This window comes from Malania oleifera, chromosome 4 (genome assembly GCF_029873635.1).
Source record: "Malania oleifera isolate guangnan ecotype guangnan chromosome 4, ASM2987363v1, whole genome shotgun sequence".
NCBI classification, from domain to species: domain Eukaryota; kingdom Viridiplantae; phylum Streptophyta; class Magnoliopsida; order Santalales; family Ximeniaceae; genus Malania; species Malania oleifera.
Window position 1 is genome coordinate 97161123 of NC_080420.1, and position 24745 is coordinate 97185867.

General features: G+C 35.2%; 1 protein-coding gene across 3 annotated transcripts in view; it reads right to left on the reverse strand.

The window, feature by feature from the left end:
• Nucleotides 1-6316: 6316 nt before the first annotated feature.
• LOC131153114 (protein PIR) overlaps nt 6317-24745 on the reverse strand; it is a 149753-nt gene continuing 131324 nt past the window's right edge. For all 3 annotated transcript variants that reach the window (XM_058105175.1, XM_058105177.1, XM_058105176.1), the window contains exons 30-31: nt 17374-17580; nt 6317-6811 (exon numbers count right to left, since the gene is read on the reverse strand). In XM_058105175.1, the coding sequence (XP_057961158.1) occupies nt 6617-6811; nt 17374-17580 (402 nt within the window). In that variant the 3' untranslated portion in view covers nt 6317-6616. The remainder of the gene's footprint in view (nt 6812-17373; nt 17581-24745) is intronic.

Consider the following 24745-nt stretch of genomic DNA (forward strand, 5'->3'; position numbering starts at 1 on the left):
AGAATAATTTTGCTAAATTAAAGTCAACAATTGGCAAAAGCTAATGTACTCTTAACGTAGTCACACTCGTAGATTGTACTTAAGAACATAAATTCAAGTTTTAAGCTTGAATTTGTGTATATTTTGACCATATTCAACAAAAAAATTCGAAATCTATTTTTACACAAATTCAAATTTAAGATCTGACATATGCCGGAGCTTTCAAACCAAAAGAAAAACATGCGACAAATAATAATGTACTTTCTTTTTAAAATAACTGAGCATTAATCTCTCGATTGAGATTAGGATGACACTATATGAGTTGCCCTCATTTGTTATGACTGTCACAATCTAGGGGGACCTTATATTTATACACCTTGAACAAAAACCCCAATGTAAACGGGACCAGCACCACACTAAAGACGTCCACCAATCCAAGTGAACCCTATTTTGTATGGCATTATATCTTACTTTAATTATATATGATTAAGTAATTACACTATAAGCATATTAGGAAAGCAGGGAATGGGCAAGCAAATGCGTGCAATGTGAAGGATGTAATCAGTGACTTCTCTCACTTGGTCTCAACATTATGATTGCACCAAAAAGTAAAAAAGTTTCCACATTATGTTTGGTGAAAATCATAATGGAATGATAGGTGCAACACAATGCATTATCAAAATATTTATTTGAACGATAAATAATTCTTAAAAAAATAATAAAGATGTTCGATATAAAGCTATTGATAAGAGTCGAATCATGAAAAATAGTCTTTCTAAAGGTAAGATTGCATATATGTATCTTATTTTTTCTGAAATCATGCTCGCATAAAAACCCAATACATTCAATGTTGCAATCACCACTAAATTGGGCTTTATAGTATCTTTTGTTACATTATGATTGTGTCATCCTTGTGCACCTTTTCAAAATGTGATGGTAATAGTTCAGCCAAGATAATCGCCTTATAAAAAGGGATCGCCTAGGCAAGGTGAATCACGTGTTGCCTAGTCTCCCAAGTAACTAAGTGGAGATTTATCTAGAGGCAGGCAAAAGGCAAACATTGCTGGCGACGCACAAATCGCCCAAGAGATGGAATTGCCTATCCCCTAGGTGGTACAAAAGTTGTAACTAACCACTTAGGCAACGAAGAACATGTAGTCATCAGGCAACCATAGTTGCATAAGTCATCATATGACAATTGTTGCATAAGTCATTAGTCGAAGTTCGCCCACCATATCTGACGATGATGCTTAACTAGGTCATTAATTAGGCAAAGGTCACTTATCATCAAGTGACAAGGTGGGTAAGCATTGAGCAAACGTGTCAATTACATTAAATTGAACCTTTAATATAAAATTGTCCCAATTTATGATTAGATTTTAAATTTTTAATAAACTTCCTTGTTATTAGGATTTATTATTTTAAATTTATACTTGTATCCATAAAATTAATGTAGGTTTGACTTCAGAAGGGTATGAATACGTATAATGGTTATTGTAAGGGAATCTTCAACTTCATTCTACAAATTTCATGCAATAGCCCAATGCTAAACAAACCCTAATGTCTTTTATCCCTTCTATTTCTTTATCTCTTTCTTTCTCACTTTCTTCTCCCCTTAATCTCTTCCCTTTATATCTCTCCTTACCTCTTCTAATCTAAGTTTTTCCACCTCCCCTTTTTTCCCTCCTATGATTTTTATGATTTCTATAAGTCTTACAATTGATATACTTGCACTTTTGATGAGAGTTGACATAATGAGTTCATTCATAATCAATCCACCATATACCCATCTAATTTCACATCATTCCTTACAAGGTACTTGATTTTTTATCATTTTTTTTTTTTTTTTGGCATGCCCGCACGGGACCATTTATACCATTAGTTACTAGAGGTGCAAGGTAAGGCATTATGTTGCGAATGCCTATTGTACTTATCGATGCAGACTTGCTAGTGATTCGACAACAATTGGCCATAGAAAGTGTTTAAGCAGTTACTCACACTTCTCATGTGTTAACAACCATGATGAAAACAATCACGGGCGATTTACAAACTGGGATGAGATCTTAGATAGAAAGCATGCAAAGAGATATAGTGGATGATAAATTACATTGAAAAAAAAATTGAATATGAATGATTAGGTCATGATTAACACTGGCTGATACCCTTTACATACTTGTATATAACATAGGAGTTACACACTTAAGTTGTATAGTGGGTTATTTATGTGTAGTTTCTCTTTATATGGCTAATATAGGAATTGTGACTCTATGTAGGTTGACTAGTAGTTCATTCGTGTTAATCTGACTATATAAACTCTTGTATTTACATGGTATCTCATGAGACTGAAAATACACTTTCACGTGACTTGTAGCACTTAGGTATCCTTGTGAGCACAGAGAGAGTGCCCGTGATGACTATGACACCTTGTGAGGTACTATTGAGCCATTTATCATTCTTTTGAGTTTTGACGTTAGTTCATAGTTTATGAAACTCAACTTTCCCTTTTTTCTTCTAGATATTCTTTGTACACTAGTCTTGGCTTTTGACTTACTAGCCTAAAGGTGGCATTTAGTGGGGAGATAGAAACCTAGGTCTTGTAGCCTACTCAAGATGTGAAGGTTGAACCACCCCTAGAGATAGACTTAGTTCATGGACTACTATTCAAACTTAATTCTTATTGATAGTATGAAGACAATAAAAGAAGTGTAATGATTGTCCTAATTGACAATGAAAATACAAAAATTGAAGAATGAGCAGAAGAGAGAATAAGAAAAATAGAATTGCACATGAATGAAGTGGAAGGTTAATACATGTTCCACATAAATACCACAAAGAGTCAATGACATGACACTTGTTCTCCACATACGAAGACTCTTCAACCGCTTAATGCCTCAGATGTATTCACACCTGGTTGTGAATAAGTTGATTTAGGGTGGTGTTGGTTGGATATGGCGAGTAGGAGAGAAAATGTTAGGGTGAAGGACCCAACACCTCACAAATAGGTTAGATATTTTTCAAACTAGTCCACTCCATACATTTAGCATTTGTTCCTTACAATATGTGGGATGTTTGATCGCGATACTCCTCCTCATATATAACGAGTGAACCCATTTTTTAGAGTATTTTTTAGGGTATACTAGTTAGGCCGAGTTAAAACGACCGTTCTATAGGTGTCCACTAGTATCCTAAGTGTAACGAGTTATACACATTACACATAACTCGAGATTTCGCCTATTTATATTTGGATTTATATGACTACATTAACTCTGAATTGCATTGCTGGTTAACTTCATGTGAGTATACTGTTCTTAATGACCATATAACGATGAGACTTACATGAATGACTTACTTCAGATGTGCGTGCATTATATATGATGAGCTTATATGAAATTTGGTTATAGTCTTATATGTGAAACAATATGGTTGTGTCATATGTGCAGTCGTTTCATGTTTGTTGGAATTAGTATTTGTGAATACCTCCTTGAATTTCATTCACGTTATTTGCTAGAGACTAACAAAACATTAGTTGGGGGGGGGGGTGTGCTTACGCGTCTAAATTGCATAATTAGGTGTTTAAAATCATGCATTAAAGATTATATTTTTAATTAAATGCTTAATTATATTCAATAATTTAACATTGAACTCGAATTACAATATTTGGATCATTACTCGATAATTTACAAATTTTTAGTAACTTATTATTGCAGGATAATTTTTGGACATTAAAGCCGAGATTAAAAATGTACGTGCGTGTATGTGAGTTAGAGTTCAAATCAAGGTCATGAGCATGAAGCTAAATATCGAAGACCGGACCGTGGGCCACATGCCTGCAAATGACGAGTCATGCATGCAATTGTTTGAAGTCATGTGCGCGTGTTAAAGTTGAAGAATTTGTGCTATGCACGAAAATTAAACAAAACATAGTTTAAATAATGAGTCCAAATTTAAGCATAACCAAAACATTCAATTACACAAGAAAAATAATCATAAACATAGTTTAAAACATTATATATCTACATTGATACAATTATTTAACCCACTTAAACTGCATATACTAATCAAGTAACCCACCTACACTGAGGCCTTATCAATCAATCAATAATCCAAATGCATTTAAAAGAAAAATGATTCTCTAAACCTAAGCAGAACACAATGCACTGCCTATGTTAAAAAATATTTAAGAAAGAAACAAGGAATAATAATTATGAAGACATACATGACCTTTGCCTCATCCAAAGACCACCACTCAATGGCTAATGTGATGGCTTAAATTAAGAAAGCAATGAATACTCAATTCATGATTATTAAAATACAATATTAAATCAAAACAAACAAAAAAGATATAGCTGATAATTCCGGTCACAAATGATGAAAATCATTGGTTAAAACTCTGCCATAAAATTTGGTGATCAAAGGTTTGATAAATTCAAAGTCTCATCTTTGGTCAGGAGTATTTTAATTTTTCCTCCTACAAGAAATGATGCATGATGAAGTGATCTCTTGGCTTCTAAAGTCATCTGCTTAAAGATAATTTAAAGTTGGCAATGCAACTTCCTTCTAACTAATGTGCTCAACCCAATGCATCATATGAAGGTTCTCACAAAAATCAGACCTGAATAGAACTCACTAAGAGGCAATATCACTATAAAAATCATGAAAAAAAAATCAAAAATAAAAATTTGTAAGTTAAACTAAATACCAAAATTGAAACAAATTAAAACCCAATTGAATACATTGACATTTTAGTCCTTCAACCAAAAAAGAACCAATTATCATATATACTATTCATTAGTCATTATAAAATTTTTGAGCAATTTGATGATACCACTACTAAAACTTTATAAATCAAATATTAGAAATAATTTTAAAGTCTAAATCAATCAAAATATAATTAGAATAATAAAAAAATGCAAAATATACACATTAGAGATATTAAAATAAAAGTAGGAATTGCTTAAAAATTATTTTAGTAACTAGTACCACTAGTTTTAGGATAATCTCTCTCTCTCTCTCTCTCTCTCTCTCACGCGCACGCGCATAAAGTTCTAGAGAATTCAGTAATGTTTGAAATCATTTCAAATCCCATGACAATTCTATTTTAACTTTTTCAATAAAAAAATGCACACGAGGATTAATATAAAAAAGTGAATTGTGAATATTACAAGTATTGCAGCAATAAGTTGCTAGAAGGGAAAATAAAAAATATACATAATCTTTAATTCCTGCCACAATAATTAAACACCGACTACAAAAATTAAAAGCTAACATGGATATAACGCATTCTCACTACCTCTTCTTTGCTGTATTGCAAGAAAATGGAATATAGGCAATGTGATACCAAAAGACCTCTTCAACTCTCTTTGATACATTACAAGGAAAACGAAAACTAGGAAATAAAAATTATACTGAAAGCCCTAAAAACTCTTTGTCATGATGAGTCAAATTCCATTCGAATGCTTCTTTTGGATTGCAAAATAAGAAACACATATCATACCAAAACATCATTAAATTCATTATGATAATAAATTAAATTTTAAAATTATTTTTGAATGCATGAACTTTGAAACCTAAAATTGAATATTTACTATCATAAACAAACAAATCTAATTCTAAAATGGTTTTTGAATGCATGAATTTTAAATCTTAAATTAAATATTCACCTAGACAAAAGACCATACAATTTTATTTTTGATCTTATGGATCCAAACTTCAAATCAAACACAAGGCAACAAGACTCAAAAATCTCAAATGCCTTGAATGTGTTTAGATTCACTTGTCATATCATATCATTGTAATATACATCTTGTAAAGTCCCCAAATCCTTCCTATGATTCTAGTAATAACTTCATATTTGCATATTGTAACAAGGAATATGCAACGACTTAACATAGTAGGAGTATGTTATTGTAAAAAAATATAGTTTCAATTTATGTACTAATCGCAAAATTCAGATTAAAAGAAGTTGAAAGGAAAAAAAGGTCGAAAGCCAATAATAAATTTTAGGTTTTAAATTTAAATTTATATAAATTTGACCAAAATTTAATATAATTTTGTATTATATCTTATTTCAATATGAGCTTAAGTTTCGAGTCTATGCTCTCAAGCATAGTATCATTGGATCTAAGTACAGTTTCTGAGATTGATCATTTGTTGATACACTTTTTAAGGTTCAAATTGATTCATCATTTTTTCCCGTGCTGATAGTTCATCATCGTATTATTAAGCTTGAAAGCATTAGAGTTAATTCTGTTGCATTAACTACATGTTTGAGAGCATTAGCAAGGCATCACACCCCCCCCCCCCCCTTCTTTTTCCACACACAATATTCCATTAGGTATAACCAACCAATCTTCCATATATAAATATTATTATGGTATTTCTTAAACGAGCAGATATGTTTAAAGGATCATGCAATGTACAATGGTGCCAATGTCCAGGCCTTCAAGATCTCTCTCCGACTCTCTTTCCTTTCGTCTCTCTCTCTAAAAACTATTTCCAGCTTAAGTCTGGACAAATATGAAATCATACTGGCTTCTGGTGTTTGTTCAAGAAAATATTTCACTACAACCTCCTCACCTTAAACAAAGACACGTACCAAAAGGAAGAAAAACTATGATAAGAGTTTGGCCAAATCAGCTCAGGAACCTTTCTGTGGCAAGGTTTCAAATGCAGACACAGTTTTCTCAAATTTTATCCGATGGAGAGGAGCTCCGCTTTGCTTGATGGCACAAGCTGTCTTGTCTTCCAGTGGACAACGTGCTTTCAGCATGGAGAATACATGATTGTTTAATCTTCTTGCCTTCTTCATAGCTTCTAGTAAGGCTTCCCAACCCTTTAAAGGGAAAGAGAATGTGATCAAAATTCAAAAAAAAAAAACACAACTGGACAAAATTAAACAACATAAATGGGGGAAAGTAAGCACATGTCTTTAAATGAATTTCTAAAGCTTCACTAAATTTCATGAACTCAGGTATATTGACAACAAATATTGCATAAAATGCAGGAAAATGACTATTTTTGCAAGGATTATTCTTTGGATCGAGATATTGGCTTTGACCTTATGCAAAATGTTGCGAGTTGGTTTGTTTTCTACGCATTTCCAGTTGCCTTTAGGTTGTGATTTGTTTTCAACCCAACTGGTTATGACATGCCATTGCTTGTTGAGTTTGTGATTGACTAGTCAATCCTAGCATGCTTTGCTTCTTGCTAACGCTTTTGTCCAATTTGCTCTAGCTGATAGTTTGTGGTCATTGCTCATTTTTGTGAAACCCTAGCGTGGTCTATTTTCTGTTACACCTCCTAGAGTTCTGGGTTACAATTCATGCCACCTTACATTGGAGATGCTGCCTTAGACTACGAACAATGCTGCTTTGGGCTGCAAATTTTCAATTTTTTATTTACCTGTGTTTGTTGTGGTTCATATACTTTAGGCTAGTTTTATCAGATGTGCGGGTGTTGCTTTTTGCTTTCACAGAATATCCTATGCCGCCTGCGTCATCTTTATTGCTTTTAACATGGGTTATGCGATAAAGTCCCCACTGCTAATGTAAATGTGCAGATTACAACATTTAATTTGTCCAAGGCAGATCGCTAAAAATGTGATCTTGGTAGAGGGGCTGATCATTGTTGTGCTTCTACTTTTACTAATTTTGGGAGAGAAATCACACTGCTTCTTGTTGGGATCTCTATGGAAGACCAGCCTCTGCGAACAAGTTTCTTGCTAGGTCCTAGGTCTGGGAACAAGCTGAGCCAAGCTGAGTCGAGCTACATGATCATGTTCGGCACAACAGAGTAAAAGCTGCTTGGGCTTGGGCTTGGGCTTGGCTTTGGGCTCAGGCTCAAACTTTTATAAATGGGGAACCTCAAAAACATGAGTTAGCTGTCAACTGGGAAAAAAGAGCTCCAAACAACATGAATATGTGAAATTATAAGAACAGCAATATAATTTTACTCAGGACCAGTTTATATGAAATATTAAATATATAATTAAGGGAATGGAATGTGAATACAGGCATCCACCAACTAAGATATTAATATATAATTAAGGGAGTGGAATCAACTTCTTGTGAAGTTAAATCTTCCCATTTTTTGTGATTTGAATTTGTATCGCTTTATTCTCAGTTCATCAGGAGCTAGCCAGGGATAGTAGATATTTTCAATAAGAGCTCCAAATAATGTGAATGTGAATACAGGCATCCACCAATCTAATCAACCACTACCAATTTGTTGTGCTCAGGACAAGATATAGCAGATTTCATGGTGGCCTCTTGAGTTTGGAACCTCTACTTTGTTCAGAAATAGTTAGCAGGCTCTTTGAGAATCCACTAACCTTTCAGCAGTTTCAGCATGTCACAACAGAAGCCTCTACCCTCAGATTGGTCACCTCTATGTGATGATTGTCAATAGCGTGGACTTCTACATTCTAGAACTATAGTCATGCAACAAACCATCTCTAGATGGAATATCTCTATAAGAACCATGATGTACAAGAGATTGAACTTCTGTGAAGGAAGGAAGTCTGGATTCTCTTAAGATCTGAGTTTTCGCTGGATCAAATTCAAGTTTCACCAGCCAAAAACTTAAAATACCAAGAAGTGCAATCGGATGACAAGCCTTGCAATCTACCACAGAACAGGTCAATCAGATGATGAGCCTTGCAATCTCCCACAGTGACGCACAGGTGCAGCAAAAGTCCGGAAAGGAGAAGAGACAGAGTGGTCATGCAGGTGCAGCAATCTCTCAATCTGTCCAGGTGATTTTGTCCCTTCGTGATCATGCTGGTGCGTGAGAGCCTGGATACTCGCAGAAAGAGGGGAATGGAAGGCTTGAACAGTTCTAGATCTAGGACTTCATTCTTTTGTTTGATTTTTTAAGGTCTCAACATGCGGCTTGCTGGGTGGACCCTGGGCCTTAGCCTTGGGATCGGGATTGGGCTTGGCCAATTTATAACGATAAGCCCTTAGCCCACTCCAAAATTTGTTTGACACTATTAAAAACCCATTAATGAGCCTCTTAACAAGCCTAATTCAAGCCAAATAAACGGCCCAGTCGAGCCTGTAATCAAACTGTTCACAAGCCAAGTGAGTTAAGGCCATCATGTTTAGGCTTGACTCGTTTATTAAACGAGCTTGAAAACTGGGTTGGGAATCACTGATTTAGATAATAAATGAGCCTCCACGAGTTCTTACTAAACTGAGCTACTGAGCGGTTTGGTTTGTTTGCAGCCCTATTTCTTGCTAATGGTAATACTAAAATAACTTCTTTGAATACACATGCTCTTCCAACCTAGAGAATGAGCACATTATCCTTCACATCATGAGAGGATATTACAGTTCATAGCATCCAACATCTCCAAGTCAACTCCCATATTGTGCCCTCTGCTACTGCTGCCATTTGCGCACAACTGGTTTTCTGCTTCTTCATCTTCCCATCTTTCAAGAATTGATTATGGTGCCTCATATCAGATAGGTAGATCTAATTTATTTTTTTCCATTTTTTTATAGCAAAAAAAATTTAATGAGTGAACATGCGAGACGCCAACTAGAGAAAAACAAGCAGCCCTCAAAACCCCTAGGGCAAACAAAGACAAAAAATAAGAACATAAAAAAGGCGGTCTGTTTAAAAAATCTTTCTTAAAACCACTTCCACCATAATTAATGGAATATTTTAGGGCCTGTTTAGTTGTGGAAAACAATTTTTATTTTCCACTTTAGTTTTTGGAATAATTATGAAAAAGGTAACTTATTTTTCACTTTTACAACATTATATGCGAAAAATGAAAATTAATAAAAAGTTTTGGCATTATTTCCTAGTGAAAATAGTTCTATTATCATTTCAAAATTTTCAGATAATTACAAAAATGTCACCTTCTTTTTCTAATTCTCTAAATTTGCATAGAAAAGTTGGGAAATAACTTTTTACCGTTTTCTAAATTTTTGATTTCTTACTCTGCGTTTGAGAGCATGGGATTCAGATCCTGGGTCTGCATTTGTGTAGATTATGAGAAAATATAGCATAAAATTGTATTGAATTTCTTTAAAATTCATACAAATGGAAATTCAAGTCTCAAAATTCATGATGCCAATGCTATCTTATATAATTTTTGGAAAATTGAAAAACACGTCTTTTTTTGTTTGTAATTATTTTGCAATTTAGAAATAAAAAATGAAAACTTATTTTCTTACCTAAACAAGCTCTTTATTTTCAACCTTTTTTAAATACAAATCTTGAAAAACTAAAAGTTGGAATTGTTATAATTCTTTGGAAAACTAAAAATAGAAAATGGAAAATGTTTACCACAGCTAAACAGGCCCTTTAGTTCTCTAACTCCCCCTGCCCTTCTTTTTATCTTTGTCACAATCAGAAAGAATTTCCTCACCTCCTGGACCTGTCAATCTCACTTCTAATCTATCAAGAAGGTTTTAAATTTCCCTGTTCTTATCAAAGGATATGGGAGTCGGTAAAATACTAGTCCATTTGGATTTTGGAATATCTATTGTGCTTCATTGTCTCCACATCAATGCCAATAAGTAAATCAATATGCAGCTTTATTAAAAATTGGAATATCACAAAATCCACTGTGGGGTGTCAGAAACATCTGACAAACAATGTCCCTAGAAAAAAAAGCAACCAAGCTTGAAGTTCATTCATTAATAAGCCTTCATCATATTAAAAAATGCTATCATAACACTATCTATGTACCAATTCCTTGGTTTTTATTCCCAACCTGATTTTTACCTGTCAAGTTAGCAAAGCCACTTGTATCCTGCTGACTATCCACCAAGGAGAAGCTCTCTTCATTTCTTCTAAGCATCCTCTCCATTTGCAGCACCATAAAAAGAATTTTGGCTCCTCAACACCCTTCTGCATTTCAATTTCAGATTGAATTGCCTTCTCACAAAGCAACATCCTTTTTAGATTGAGCATCTAAACATCTATAATGATCCAAACCTTTCCATAGACTTCCTTGAGATCTAGCTTGGATTGCTATAGTCTTCCTGCTTGCTCTTTTAAATTTGAGCATTACCTGCACACACTTCCCCCTTTCCTAGAGAAGAATAATCCAAATCCTGCGACTGAGGAGCCTTTCTAATCCACCTGAATGATGACTTTGCTATGCACTAATTGTAGAAACAGTGGATTGATTTCGTGTGGCAACAGAACCTTGGGCTATAAGATTTTGGGTCAGAGCATTATCTTGAGCCCTAAAAGAATGAACCTAACAAACACTTGGCCAAAATTACACAACTTTCAGGCTTTTCATAGTCAGAAAGTTTTAGGAATTTCCTTTGAGATGATCCAATTGACCCAACAGTTTATTTAGATACCTATATAGAAAAGAGCCCCAAACTACCAACCAGTTGCCCCTGAGTTGAGTGACATGTCAGCTATACAAGGCCTGCTCGATTGGACAACTACATCACAGCTCCATTGGACACACTCATCTCCTTTCTGTTTCCTTCATGACTTTAAAAATTGGTGGTCTCTGTAAAAGTAATGGTTGTGGGTTGTGGTTGTTTCAAATGTCACATAATGCTTATCACGTTTGTGAATGCATTTCTCGCATTAGCAAACTTGTTAAAAACTTGTGGCTTGACATGTTTTGACTCCAAAATCATACATACTAATGTTATACATAATGTTTACTAAAATCTTAAATCAAGTTACCCCTAATATACAGTAACCATGTTGAATGTTTTTTTGATAGCAAAAGAAGATGACTTTATATGAGAAAGAAGAATGTACAAGGAGAACAAAAAATCCTCCAAAACAGAAAAAAGTAAAAAGAGAAAATAAAAATAAAACAAAACTCAAACAATCAGAATAACAAAGCCAACCAATCCCATTCAATATCTGAACACCTCACTCCTTTAAAACAACCAGCAGAAGCACACCACAGTGAGGCCAAATAATGAATCATCTCCCATAACAAAGAATCATTCAGCTTCTTTTCCATAAATATAAGAGCATTTCTTTTAATCTATAGACCCCACAGAACTGCAAAAACAAACATCCACAAAGCATGAGCATCCTTCCTTTTACCAAAACCAGCAAAAGAAGTGGCCAAGAAATCCTCCACCAACTTCGGACAAATCCAATTTTCTCTCAAAAGACGAAAAAGCTTTTTCCATATATTCCAAGCAATTGAGCAGTGAAAAAAAGAAAAAGAAAAAAATAAGATGCTGTTTCAGAAGTATCACGACCAAGAAAACATATATTAGGAGAAAGTGCCTTTGAAGATCTCCTAATCTGCAACAGGTTGTTGGTGTTAACTCTATTAAGAACAATCAACCAAATGAAAGCCTTCATCTATGAGGGAACTTTGACCTTGCAAATATTCTATGGAGTGAAAAGGAAATATTAGCGTATATCAAGTAATCACAAAAAAATTTGCAAGAATAGTGAATGTTACATTGATCGTTTTGTTACTGAAGAGAGAAAAGCTTTGTGGCAGTTACTATTCACAGTTTTATCTCCCCAGGAAATCTAGCAACATCTAAGTCACCACCTACAGTCCATCTAGAAGAACAAAAACCAAAAAACACATACAACTCATCCCAAAAAACCATGTTGAATGTTACATTGATCGTTTTGTTACTGGAGAGAAAAGCTTCGTGGCAGTTACTATTCACAGTTTTGTTGAGCATAAATCTAATCTAAATTAAGAAATCATAAAATAATGAAACATAAATAATTGTACATATTTAAAATTCATAAAGTGCAGCATAATCACATAAATGTGTAAACATTTACTCAAAAGGATATGCAATATGAAGCAAATAGTAGAGATTATGTACCTTCAAATTTATGTTTTAATCTGATTTTTAGCAATAAAAGGATGCAGATGCACTTCACAAAAAAATAGAATTTCTAACTCGAAGGAAAAATTATAAACATGAATTTTACTCTCCCATATAACTAGTGATTTGTTGGTCTTCAACCAACTAAATCCTAATTTTGAGTTTATTCTTGACTATTTGATTTTCCATTTATAGTGGATAAATTTTGCTTCGAATTTTAACAGGTTGAAATGTTTCTTAAATTACAAAAGCAGTGTAGAAAACAATTTTGAAGAATTCACAACCAGTGTAAGAACACAATGACTGGTAGTGGACCATAACAGCCTGTGAAAACATAAGGTATCACCATGTAAGATTTTTGGAAGACACAGATATGGTTGCATAATGGGAATTGAATGGCCGCTTTTTCAAATCATGGTTTCAGTAATTGTAATCTCTAGCTGCCACATTTTCCGGTGCAGTATCAATCTACTGCAACTTGTGCAATGACCTTCAACAACATTACTGACCCTATAATCTTCCAACCAGTGCTTCCTTTTCACCACTTCACTCCATCGACATTTCTCATTTGAATTTTTGGACGAACTCAGATCCCTCTCTGATTCCCTCAACCAACGAAGCCCTTCCATTTATTTTTGTTCCAACTCTGAAGGAAGCAAATTGCAAAATATTTCCCTCTCAAACTTGACCTTATTTACAAAATCCTTCCACCTTGTCGATGTATTCACCACACAATACCAAAACCTCCTCAACTTCCTTTGGCAAACAATATTATACAGTTGAAGCCCTATATTACTACACCATCAAAGCAATCACAGATCCTCCTAGCTGCCTGCAAAGAAACCCTAACCCATCAACTTTGCCACAGGTTCTTCTCCAGCAAACAAACAAACAAAACCCCTTCACATATCCTCTCCACTCAAGTGTCATATCTGGACTGTTTTGCAGAGATGATAGTCGGTCATTCCACTCAGTGACCATGCCTAGGAGATGTAAGAGGGAGGGGACAGAGGGGGCAGCCAGCCATTATCCTTTTTAAGTATCAAATATTAAGCTATGGTATCTCCTTGAGATTCGAAGGGAAGCCTAGGCGCAACGGTAAGGTTGTCGCCGTGTGACTTGGAGGTCATGGGTTCAAGGCGTGAAAACAGCCTCTTGCAAAAATGTAAGGTAAGACTGCGTACTATAGACCCATTGTGGTCCGCCCCTTCCCCGAATCCCGCATACGCAGGAGCTTTGTGCATCGGGCTGCCTTTGTTTTTTTTTTCAATCTCCTTGTGATTCAACAACCACCTAATTTTTAGAACAGAATGCTGCTAATGACCTCATTGTACTGTTAAAAGATGTTGTAGGTTAATTTAGTCTTTATTTAAGTCCTTGAAAACTCATTATATTACTCAAAAGGGTTTATGTTGCTGATGGTCGTTCGATAATCCCTTCCTCTGTTGTGAATATCCTCTGTTCTTCTCCCATACCACTTTCCTGTGTACACGTGTAAGTTTCCTTTGAATTTGTTTTCTGAGTCACTTGACCAAGTCTCTCAACTGCTTAATTACATTCTATCCTTTTTACTAAGTTATTCAGGATCTCCTGACGAACAAAAAGATTGGAGGAGGGCTTGAGAAGGATTTATTATATTAATTAGATGGAGGTGGTGTTCTGGTTTTTTCTGCATGACATCTTCATTTTCCTTGGTGTTTTTTTGTATCAGCACACGCTTGCCTAAATAATCGATCTATCAAAAAACAAGTTCTCATTGTTTTCAAATTTGTCTCTCATCTTGAATGAATGTCAAGTCTGTCGAAAAAACAGAGCAGGTTTTTCTCTAGTCCTAGCGTTGAGCGTTGCAGTAAATCCTCATTTTCTCTGGTTCATACAAATATTTAGGATTCATGTAGAGTCAAGAGCCCATGCGGTCATTAGGTATTTTGTGCTTTTCATGCACAATTTTTTTTTTTTTTTAATAAGATAGATGTTCCACCAGATATATAAAACAGCTTGTATTAGTTAACAAAATGGTGCTGATGAAAGGAAGAATAGACACAGCATATAATTGGGTCCTAGCTTTTTCATACGGATGTTCCAAAAAATTTTAGGATTGATGCTACTTTTATTCTTTCTAGTGCCCTGGGAATTCACTTCTTTGTTGTGTACACTAATATTCCTGCAATTCTTGCAGTGCCTTGTGTTTCCGGAGGCAGATGTTTTCTTCATGTTCAACATGCTTATTAAGATAAGGTTATGGCTACCCTGTTTGTCAAGTTCTATTATGAGCAAGGAGTTTCACTCACAAAGGCATTGTATAGGCTTGTTTTCTCATATTGTTGTGTCAGGCTGGGCTGAGTGATACATATACACCCCAAGGGGATGTCAGAATGGCAACAATATATGGTTTAAGGTATTATTTTATTATTTCAAGGGCATTTTTGTCATCAATATTTCATTGTCAAGATAATAAAGTTGGATATCCCTGTCTACAACAAAAGCCACCTATAATTACATGATTTGCTTAACTGTCTAAAATATATGTGTTTTGTCCACCTAATATAATAATTTCAATGAGTATTACATCTTTACTATGTAGCATGACAAAGTAGGGGTGGCAAAACGGGTTCGCGGGCTGATAGTAAATGGGTCGGGTCGTAAACGGGCTGGGCCATAAACGGGTTGATGTTAAACGGGTGACAATCATGCTAACCCTATGGGTCACGTGTTACCCGTTTAAAAAATATAACTTATTTATTTTAAATTTTTTTAAAATTTTCATATAAAATGACATTTTTTTAAGGCCCCTTCCCTGCACCTCCACACACCTAATCGCACCCCTCCAATCTCCTCACCACCACGCTAACCTCATACTTCTTCGTTACCGGAGGCATCTTCACTACCATTATCTTCTTCCCACCTCCACCCACCACACTAAAAAACACAAAGAACCTTAAAAACCCTGCAATGCTCTTTAAACTCTCAGGTTAAACCTCATGAATCAGCAATTAATTTACCACCGAACCGCATCAAATACGTACCGACAAAAATAAAAAGAAAAATCTTATAATCAGAGGGCAAGTGAGAAAGAAAGATAAACAGAGAGAAGAGGGCAAGAATCGGGAGTTCAGGAAAAAGAAAAATCTTATAATCAGAGGGCAAGCGAGAAAGAAAGACAAACAGAGAGAAGAGGGCAAGAATCAGGAGTTCAGGTCTTCGAAAATCTTGAAGAGGAGCTGCAGAGATTCAATGCAGCAGATAAAATTTGAGGAAGCCTGAGATCTCTGGTGAACAGAGCGAAGAAGGCTAGGAGTAGTGGGAAGCTAGAAGAGAGCTTCGACAGGGGTCGCGGTGTTTGTTAGGGCTCCGAATCCCTGATGAAGCGGACGAAGGAAGTAGCCCATGACGCCTTGCTCCACTCTTCACTTTCTGTTTCTTATCTGGTCCCTCTCTCTCATACCGAACTCCAGCGAAGATCAGAGTGGTCCTCACACTCTCACATTCTGAATCAATCTTTATGGCCAATATGGGTGGTAGAAATTAGGGTTAGTTTTGAAATGTGTATGGATAGTTAAATAAATGGGTCACTTGTCGGGTTGACTCGTTTATAAACGGGTGGGTCACGAGTTGACCCGTTTATAAATGAGTTGACTTGCATAAATCCGAACCCATTTTAAACTGATGGTCACGGATCACCCGTAGGGTTTCGACCCATTTTGCCACCCCTATGACAAAGTACTTCAACCTTTTAGATTTAATTAATGGTATGATCCCACACCTTACCTGTGTTTCATACCTCTTTCAGGTGCTCTCTCTCTCTCTCTCACAAACACACAAAAACATTTAATCTCTTCCTCCCTCCCTCATACAACTCTCTTTTACATTCATATATGCAGGCCCAACAATCAAAATTGTTTCGAGTGCAATCATTTTTACAAAGGTTCTTTTTTTTTTTTTTTTCTTTGGATTTTTCAGTTACTTTCCTTGAGTTTTCTTTTATATTCCTTTTTGCATTTGTAAAATCTATAGTCCTCCAGTTCTTTGTACTGCAATTTATACCTTAAATTGAATGTGAAGAATTAATGTTCACATTTTACAACAATGTACGAGTTGGGAGTTTCACTAGGCATCTTAACATTTTTATCACAATTTTGATTTTTTTTTAAAAAAAAATGTGTATCATAAATAAAGAAAAGAAAGCCATGCTACTATATGTCTTTAATATCCGAAGTATGTTGAGGAAGCATTGAAGAAATGCCCAATAACTGTCCTCGGAGAATGGGAGAGATGTCCAAAATTGAAAATATATTTTTACAATTATGAATACACCTATAACATGTCTGTAGTGCCTATGAAAAGTCCAAGGATTGCTAATTTCAATGTGGGCATGACAGAGACATGATCTCCTTATAGAAGAGCATTCTTAAAGGAGTATCTCTGCAGTTTCACATGAAATAATGTAATAAAATAGATTGCAGCTCATTAATAAAGTTGTTAACTTCTGATTGGTAATGATTGTTTAAATTAAGTGGGCAGAATATTTATAGGGAGATGAATCTTCAGAACATAAAATTTCCTCATAAGATGCGATGCTTTAAGTATGTGATACCTGAGAAAAATGAGGATTCTTGTGTGTTTGTGTGACTGATGCTGCCTCCACTTCTGCCACATTGAGGACTTGATATGAAAAATCAAAAAGCTCAAAATGCAGCTGTTGCCCAAGCAGGTATATTATTGTGCAGCCACCCCAAGCTACCGAATCACCCAATACATAGTTACTGCTTGGTGAAACCTGAACAGAGTCCTCCAGATAAACCTACAGTTCAAGGATTTTAAAAGCAGCAGAAGTCAGAATGCACTCAATAACTCAACTTCTAAAAATTAAACAAGGTAAAAACTTAAAACTTCTCATGGGTTGGCAGAAGCCTTCTGGAGTCATCAAGTGGTTGTGATAGCTAGTAGCAAGCACGATAGTAAAGACATAGGTCCTCCTTTTTATAAGTCCTAATAAAACAGTAAACTGTATCATCCTAACTGCAGCAATACACCAAGATATGATAGCAAAAAGATAATCTAGAAAACTAAAACACACACGTAGAAACTTGTCGCAGATCAGAAATAGATTGAAGTTTGAATGAAGAAAACACAACACTTGGCTTGAGGGAAAAGATAAAAAGAGATTAGAGGGAGAAGATCAGTTGGTGGTCTCCCTAGAGCCTACATAGAGCTCCAGGTCTTCCCTCTTTAGATGTTAATAATAATAGGACGTCTCACGCCACCTAATTATTACTTATTTAACATATTCTATTCTAACACTGCCCCTCAAGCTGTGGGTGTGCAGATATCACCCAACCCCAACCAGTCACACCACGTAATTACTAAAAGAGCATATTATTTTCTAAGAAAAACCATCAGATACAACAAATTTGCACCATGTTTGTTATTTCATAGAGTTTTGGGGGCAGGAAGTACCGAGTTTATCGTATTATCACCTTGGGGGCAGTGCAATAATTTTTTTTTATAACAAAAGAAAGTATATTATATAGAAAGAAGAGAAGGTACAATGTGTGGGGACAAGGAGTTCAAATAAAACCAAAAAAGAAGAAACAGAAAACAAAACACAAGATCCAAAATAGAACTAAACAAAATTAACCTTTGACCCTTCACCTTTCGACTTTTGTCACTGTCCAAATGCACTACATTTCCTCCAATATCACTCAGCTTTAAATCCATTCTATCCCTAAGAATTTGAGCTTCTATCTCCTCCTTCCATATCTCCTCCACTGGGGTGGGCAAGATTCACCAACCCATCATTATCAAAAATAGGAACACCCTCCAGACCTTCCAATGGGGGTGGATGAATATAAGATAAATCCCCTATTTCATTGCAGGAGTTAGAAATGTATTCATATTGTTCCCGACTCATAATAAAGAAACCCCCCAGCACAGTCAAAATCGTTATATTATCACTTTCCGAATCTGAAAGATCCCCCCAATTCTTCACCCCCTTACCTTTCTAATCACACTACAACCTCCAACATTCTTCTCAACTTGAGGAACTTCCACAATACTGAATTTACACTTAGAATCTATCCCTAGTACACTTGTAGTTGACTCACCAAAATTTTCTCTTTTATCTTCGAATATCTTCTTCATTTCAGCACCTCAACAATCTGCCTCTCGGCGAGCATAAACCTTTTTACCTTCAAATTTATCAGTATAAAAATTAGAATCATCAGATTTCTCCCCCAACATTCTTCTCAACTTGAGGAACTTCCACAATACTGAATTTACCCTTAGAATCTATCCCTAGTACAGTTGTAGTTGACTCACCAAAATTTTCTCTTTTATCTTCGAATATCTCCTTCATTTCAGCACCCCAACAGTCTGCCTCTTGACAAGCATAAACCTTTTTACCTTCAAATTTATCAGTATAAAAATGAGAATCATCAGATTTCTCCCCCAACGCTGTTTCTCTTTTACTCTTTTCCATACCACTTTCTAATACATCTTCAGACCTATACACAATTTATCACCACAATCATGAAATGAATCTGGTCTTCTATTATCCTGAGCTTCCTCCGACTCTTGAACAATTTGATTCACATCCTTAATAACTGGAGGCTGAATAATTTGGGGGCAGTGCAACAACTTAAGATCTCATTTAGTGCCACAGAAAGTCATGGAAACTTCCGAGAAATCAAATTTGTTGTACTAATCATTGCATCTTTTCATTTATTTTTTGTTTTTTATAATTCAACTTGAACTAAAATAAATAAATAAATAAAGTTCAAAAGACCTCCAAATTTTAATGGGAATTTCAAGAAAAAAAAAATTCCAATTATATCTAGATAACATAAGAGCGCTAATGGATAAGATTGTAATAAGACCCATGCATGACAACTACGTCATATATACAACAAAACAACAACAAACTAAGCCTTTAGTCTCACTAGGTGGGTCAACTACATGAATCCCTTTCCAACAATTTACATGGTCAAGGGAAATTTCTTCCGACAAATGAAGAGCTATCAAATCTTTACTCACTATCTTTACTCTGAGTTAATTTAGGTGTACACCTACCACTTCTGCTGCCATTTGCATCACTCTTCATTGGTGTACTGTTTGGTCTACGTTGCATGCGCTGAAATCATCTAATCCATCCCTCCCTAATCTTATCTTCTGCATATGCTAAGCCTAACCTATCGTGAATATGTTCATTCCTCAATTTATCTTTTAACATTATGCCACTCATCCAAGCATTTTCATTTCGGCAACTTTTACTTTTGGAGTATGTTATTACTTAGTGGCCCAACATTTTGATCCATATAGCATAGTTGGTCTTATAGTCATCCTATAAATCTTGCATTTTAATTTTAAGGGTATTCTACAATCACGCAACACACCTGAAACAATTCTCCATTTTACCCATCCTACATTAATTATATGTACAACATCTTCGATTTCTTCTTCGACTTGCATAACAAATCCAAGATATCGAAAACTAGTTATTCTTGACCATCAAGTTTAATATTTTTTTCCTATATTTCTCCTACCATTTAAATTACATTTCATATATTTTGTCTTAATTTTACTTATCCTAAAACCTCTAGATTCCAAAACTTCTCTTTATAATCCTAACTTTAATTCTAGTCCACCCCTAGTTTCATCAATCAAGACAGTATCATTTACAAATAACATATACCATAGGACCTCGAATATTCCTAGTAAGTTCATCCATCGTTAGCACAGAAGGGTAAGGTCTCAAAGTAGATCCTTGATGTAAACCTATTGTGATTCGAAACTCTCTAGACTCTACATTTAGAGTCTCAATGCTAGTCATTACTCTATCGTACATATCCATAATGACATCAGCATACCTACTAAATACTTTTTTTTCTTCTAAAACCACCTTAAAACTTCCCTAGGGACCCTAGGGACCCTATTATAGGCTTTCTCTAAGTCAATAAAAATCATATGCAAGTCCCTCTTCTTTTCCTTAAATTTTTTTGATTGATCTTCTTAGAAGAAATACAGCTTCTATGGTCAATCTCTTAGGCATAAAACCAAATTTTTTTTTTTTCAAACCCTCATTTCTAACCTTGTTCTTTTTTCAATTACTTTTTCCCATAGTTTCATTATATTACTCAAAGTTTAATTTGACAAAAGTTCTTTATTTATTTTTTTTAGCAAGAAGGATCACCATGAGGTTTGGATGGCAATGGTGGCAAAAGTTGTGTATTAGGACAAGGCGTTCATTGTGGCAATTCTTGTATTTGCACACATTGCGGCAAGAACAATTATACTATTGATCAATGTTGGGATCTCTTTGGGGAACCTACTTAGGCCAGAGTCTCTTGCCAAGGTAGATTCTATGGTTAACACTGCTAGTGCACCTAACCATTCCACTAGGGAGTTCAGTACATCATCCACCGTGTCCGGAGAATATAACAATCTTCTTTGTATAATTCAACAACTTCAAACCTGGTCTTCCACATCTAGAACTACTGTGGCTGATTCAGGTTCAATTAGGCTTCTTGCCACTCATCCTCCTCACCATGTGTTATTAACTCTGGTGCCTTCTCCCATATGAGTGATAGTCCTAATTTATTTCAGTCCATAAAACCTACTACTTTTCACTCCAAGGTTACTCTTGTCGATGGTTTGGTTACAGTAGTCTCTGGTTGTGGCAATATTCTTTTATTTCCTTCTATTCCTCCTTCTATGTTACATGTGCCTAAATTCCCTTAACCCATTATCAGTTAGTCAACTAACTAAATCACATTATTGTTCTATGATCTTCTTTCCTTCTCTTGTGTTATTCAGGATCTCCAGATAAAGAAGAGGATTGGTGGAGGGTTTGAGAAGGATGACCTATACTATTTCGACAGAGGCGGCGGTAGATCCGGTTCTTGTCATAAGAATCCTTCAATTTTCTACCCATGGCATTTCTCTAGATCAATGGCATTCCCATTTGGGTTATCCATCATTTCAAAAGTTGCAATAAGTTTTTCTTTGGATCAATGGCATACTCATTGTAAATCATCGTTTTCTCTTCTTCATTCATATATTTGGTGATTGGCGTCCATGTAGAGTCAAGAATTTGAATACTCATCAATATTTTGTGTTTTTCTTTTTTGTTTTTTTTTGTTTTTTTGGTGGATGATTTTTGCCCTTGACCTAGATCTATCTATTAAAAGATAGGTCTGAATTTCTTAATGCATTTACTCTATTTTGTAAGGAAATAAAAACCCAATTTGGCATTAGTATTCAAATTGTTCAATTTGATAATGCACTTGAATTTGTTAAAAAATGAGCTAAGACTTTTGCTTGACGAAAGGAATTATTCAAACATCGTGTGTGCATACCCTTTAGCAAAATGCAGTAGCAAAACGGAAAAATAGACATTTACCTGACATAGCATGGTCATTACTCTTCCGTATGCATGTTCCTAAAATCCTTTGGACCAATGCCCTTCTTATAGCTTGCTTTTTGCTTTATAGTAAGTGTTCTAGGGGGACCAATTCCCTTCTCTATTGTGTATCCAAAAGCATCCATGTTCTCTGTTGTACTTCATGTCTTTGGGTGCACATGTTTTATTCATGTTCCACGTAAGGGTTACGACAAATTTTCTCCTTGTGCTGTTAAATGTGTCCTAGTTGGCTACTCGAGAACTTAGAAACGATATGAATGTTATGATCCCTACACTCGCAAGAAATATGTTAGCGCATACATTACCTTTTTTGAGGGGACACTTTATTTTTCTAGTACTGGGTCCTCATTGGATGAAAACATTTTGAGTCCATCAATGATTTTTGGCTCCCCCTAGTGCATTGATCCTTTGATCCCTACCCTTAGCCCTCTAGAAAAAAAATATTGATCCTACTTTGGATCCATCAATTATTGATCCAAAGAAACAATTGAAGGTTTTAAAACGTCAGAAAACAGGCACAAACATCACTACCACTATGCAATCGCCTCTTCTGCTCCCCATTGTTTTGACTTCTAGGTCTAGAGATCCATACCAAATGTGATTTGGATTTGCGATTGCACAATGGAAAGGTACTAAAACAAGTACACAACAATCATCAATTGCTTATGCTCATTTTGTTTTAGTTCAAGACCTTCCTAGTCTTATGCATTTGTTTGCCTTTTCAATGAGCTCTGTCTCTGTCCCTACTTCACATGCTAAAGCACTTGCTAAACCAGGGTGGAAGCATGCAATGGATGTAGAAATGGATGCCAGGACCACTCAAGGGACATGGGATTTGGTGAATCTTCCTCTTGGTAAGGAGTTGGTTAGGTGTCGTTGGGTCCACACTGTCAAATATCTTCCTGACAACTCTATTGAATGACTTAAGGCTTGATTGGTTAGCAAAGGGTACACTCAACATATGGTATTAATTATTTTAAGACCTTCACAATTTTGCTTGTGTATTGATCATGTTGTAATTAATTTTGATTGGTCCTCATACCAATTGGATGTGAAGAATGCCTTTTTGCATGGGAATTTGTAGGAAGAGGTATACATGGAGCAACTTCTTGGGTACAATGCTCAAGGAGAGGATGGTACAGTATGTAGGTTGCATAAAGCCATTTATGGTCTTAAGCAATCTCCTCAAGCTTGGTTTGACAAATTTAGTGAGGTGGTCTCTACATTTGGTTTCATTCACTAGTACTCTAATCATTCAGTTTTGTTAGCCAAAACAAGACAAGTGTGGTGCTTCTGGTAGTTTATGTTAATGACATCATCATCAGTGACCAAAGTGGGATTGCAGATGTCAAGTTGTGGGTTCAAGAATTTCATATCAAGGACTTGGGAACTCTATGTTACTTTCTTGGTGTTGAGATTATATGGTGTAACAAAGGGTTGAATCTATCTTAGCAAAAATACACCAAGGACTTGTTTAGTGAGAATGGTATGTTGGGGGCTATACCAGTTGATACTCCCATAAATTCCAATGTGAAGTTGTTTAGGGATGTTGGACCAAGCTTTAAAGATAAACGTAGATATAGGCAGTTAGTTGGCAAGCTAATCTGCCTGACCATCACTAGACCTAACATATCCTTTGTTGTGGGGGTGGTGAGTCGATTCAGGAAAAATCCCAACCAAGGTCTTAAATTTCGATTTCGACTCAAATTTCGAAGCTCCAAAAGTATGAAAATTTCAATTTCGATGTCAATTTAGATTTCGATTTGAAAAAATAAAGAAAATCAGTAGTAAAGCATGGAATTCTTTGTGAAACTTTAGAAATGGTTCACAAACATAATAATGTAAGTTTTAGGACTAATATATTACAAGTTAAATACATCTATGTTGTGTATGAGGTGGAAAAGTTGTAATACAGTAAACATATTATGCTAATACAAATGAAATTCATAAATCATTTAAATATTCTTTATTATACAAATAATGATAATTTAGACATAAATGGTTAAATAAAATGCTAATGTAAGTTTATTTTTTCATTTAATTTCAAAAGCATTTGTAACAATATTTTGTTTCAATACAAATAAATAAAATAAATTAAGCGAGAAATTTCACGACACTCCTAAATCTCTTATTTGAATTCCAAGGAAATTTCATTGCATTGTTAAAATTTTGACAAGTTTCGCTGAAATTTCAAGATTTCAATAAATTTTGGGATGATTCGTTGAGATTTCGACGGAAATTATGCAAGACAGAAATTGACTGCCGTTTTGATTTCGAGAGTGACGGAAACCAGAAATTTTGACGGAAATTTTGACAATTTCAGGGAAATTTAAGACCATGATCCCAGCTAACACATTGGGATGCCATTTGTAGGATTCTAGGGTATCTCAAAGGCTTTCTTGGTAGAGCTTTGATATATAAATGTAACAAAAACTAAGAGATCATGGGATACTTTGATGCAGATTAAGATGTACTCAGTCGATGATAAAAGGTCTACTGCTAGATACTGTACATTTCTGGGAGGTAAACTTGTTACTTGATGTAGCAA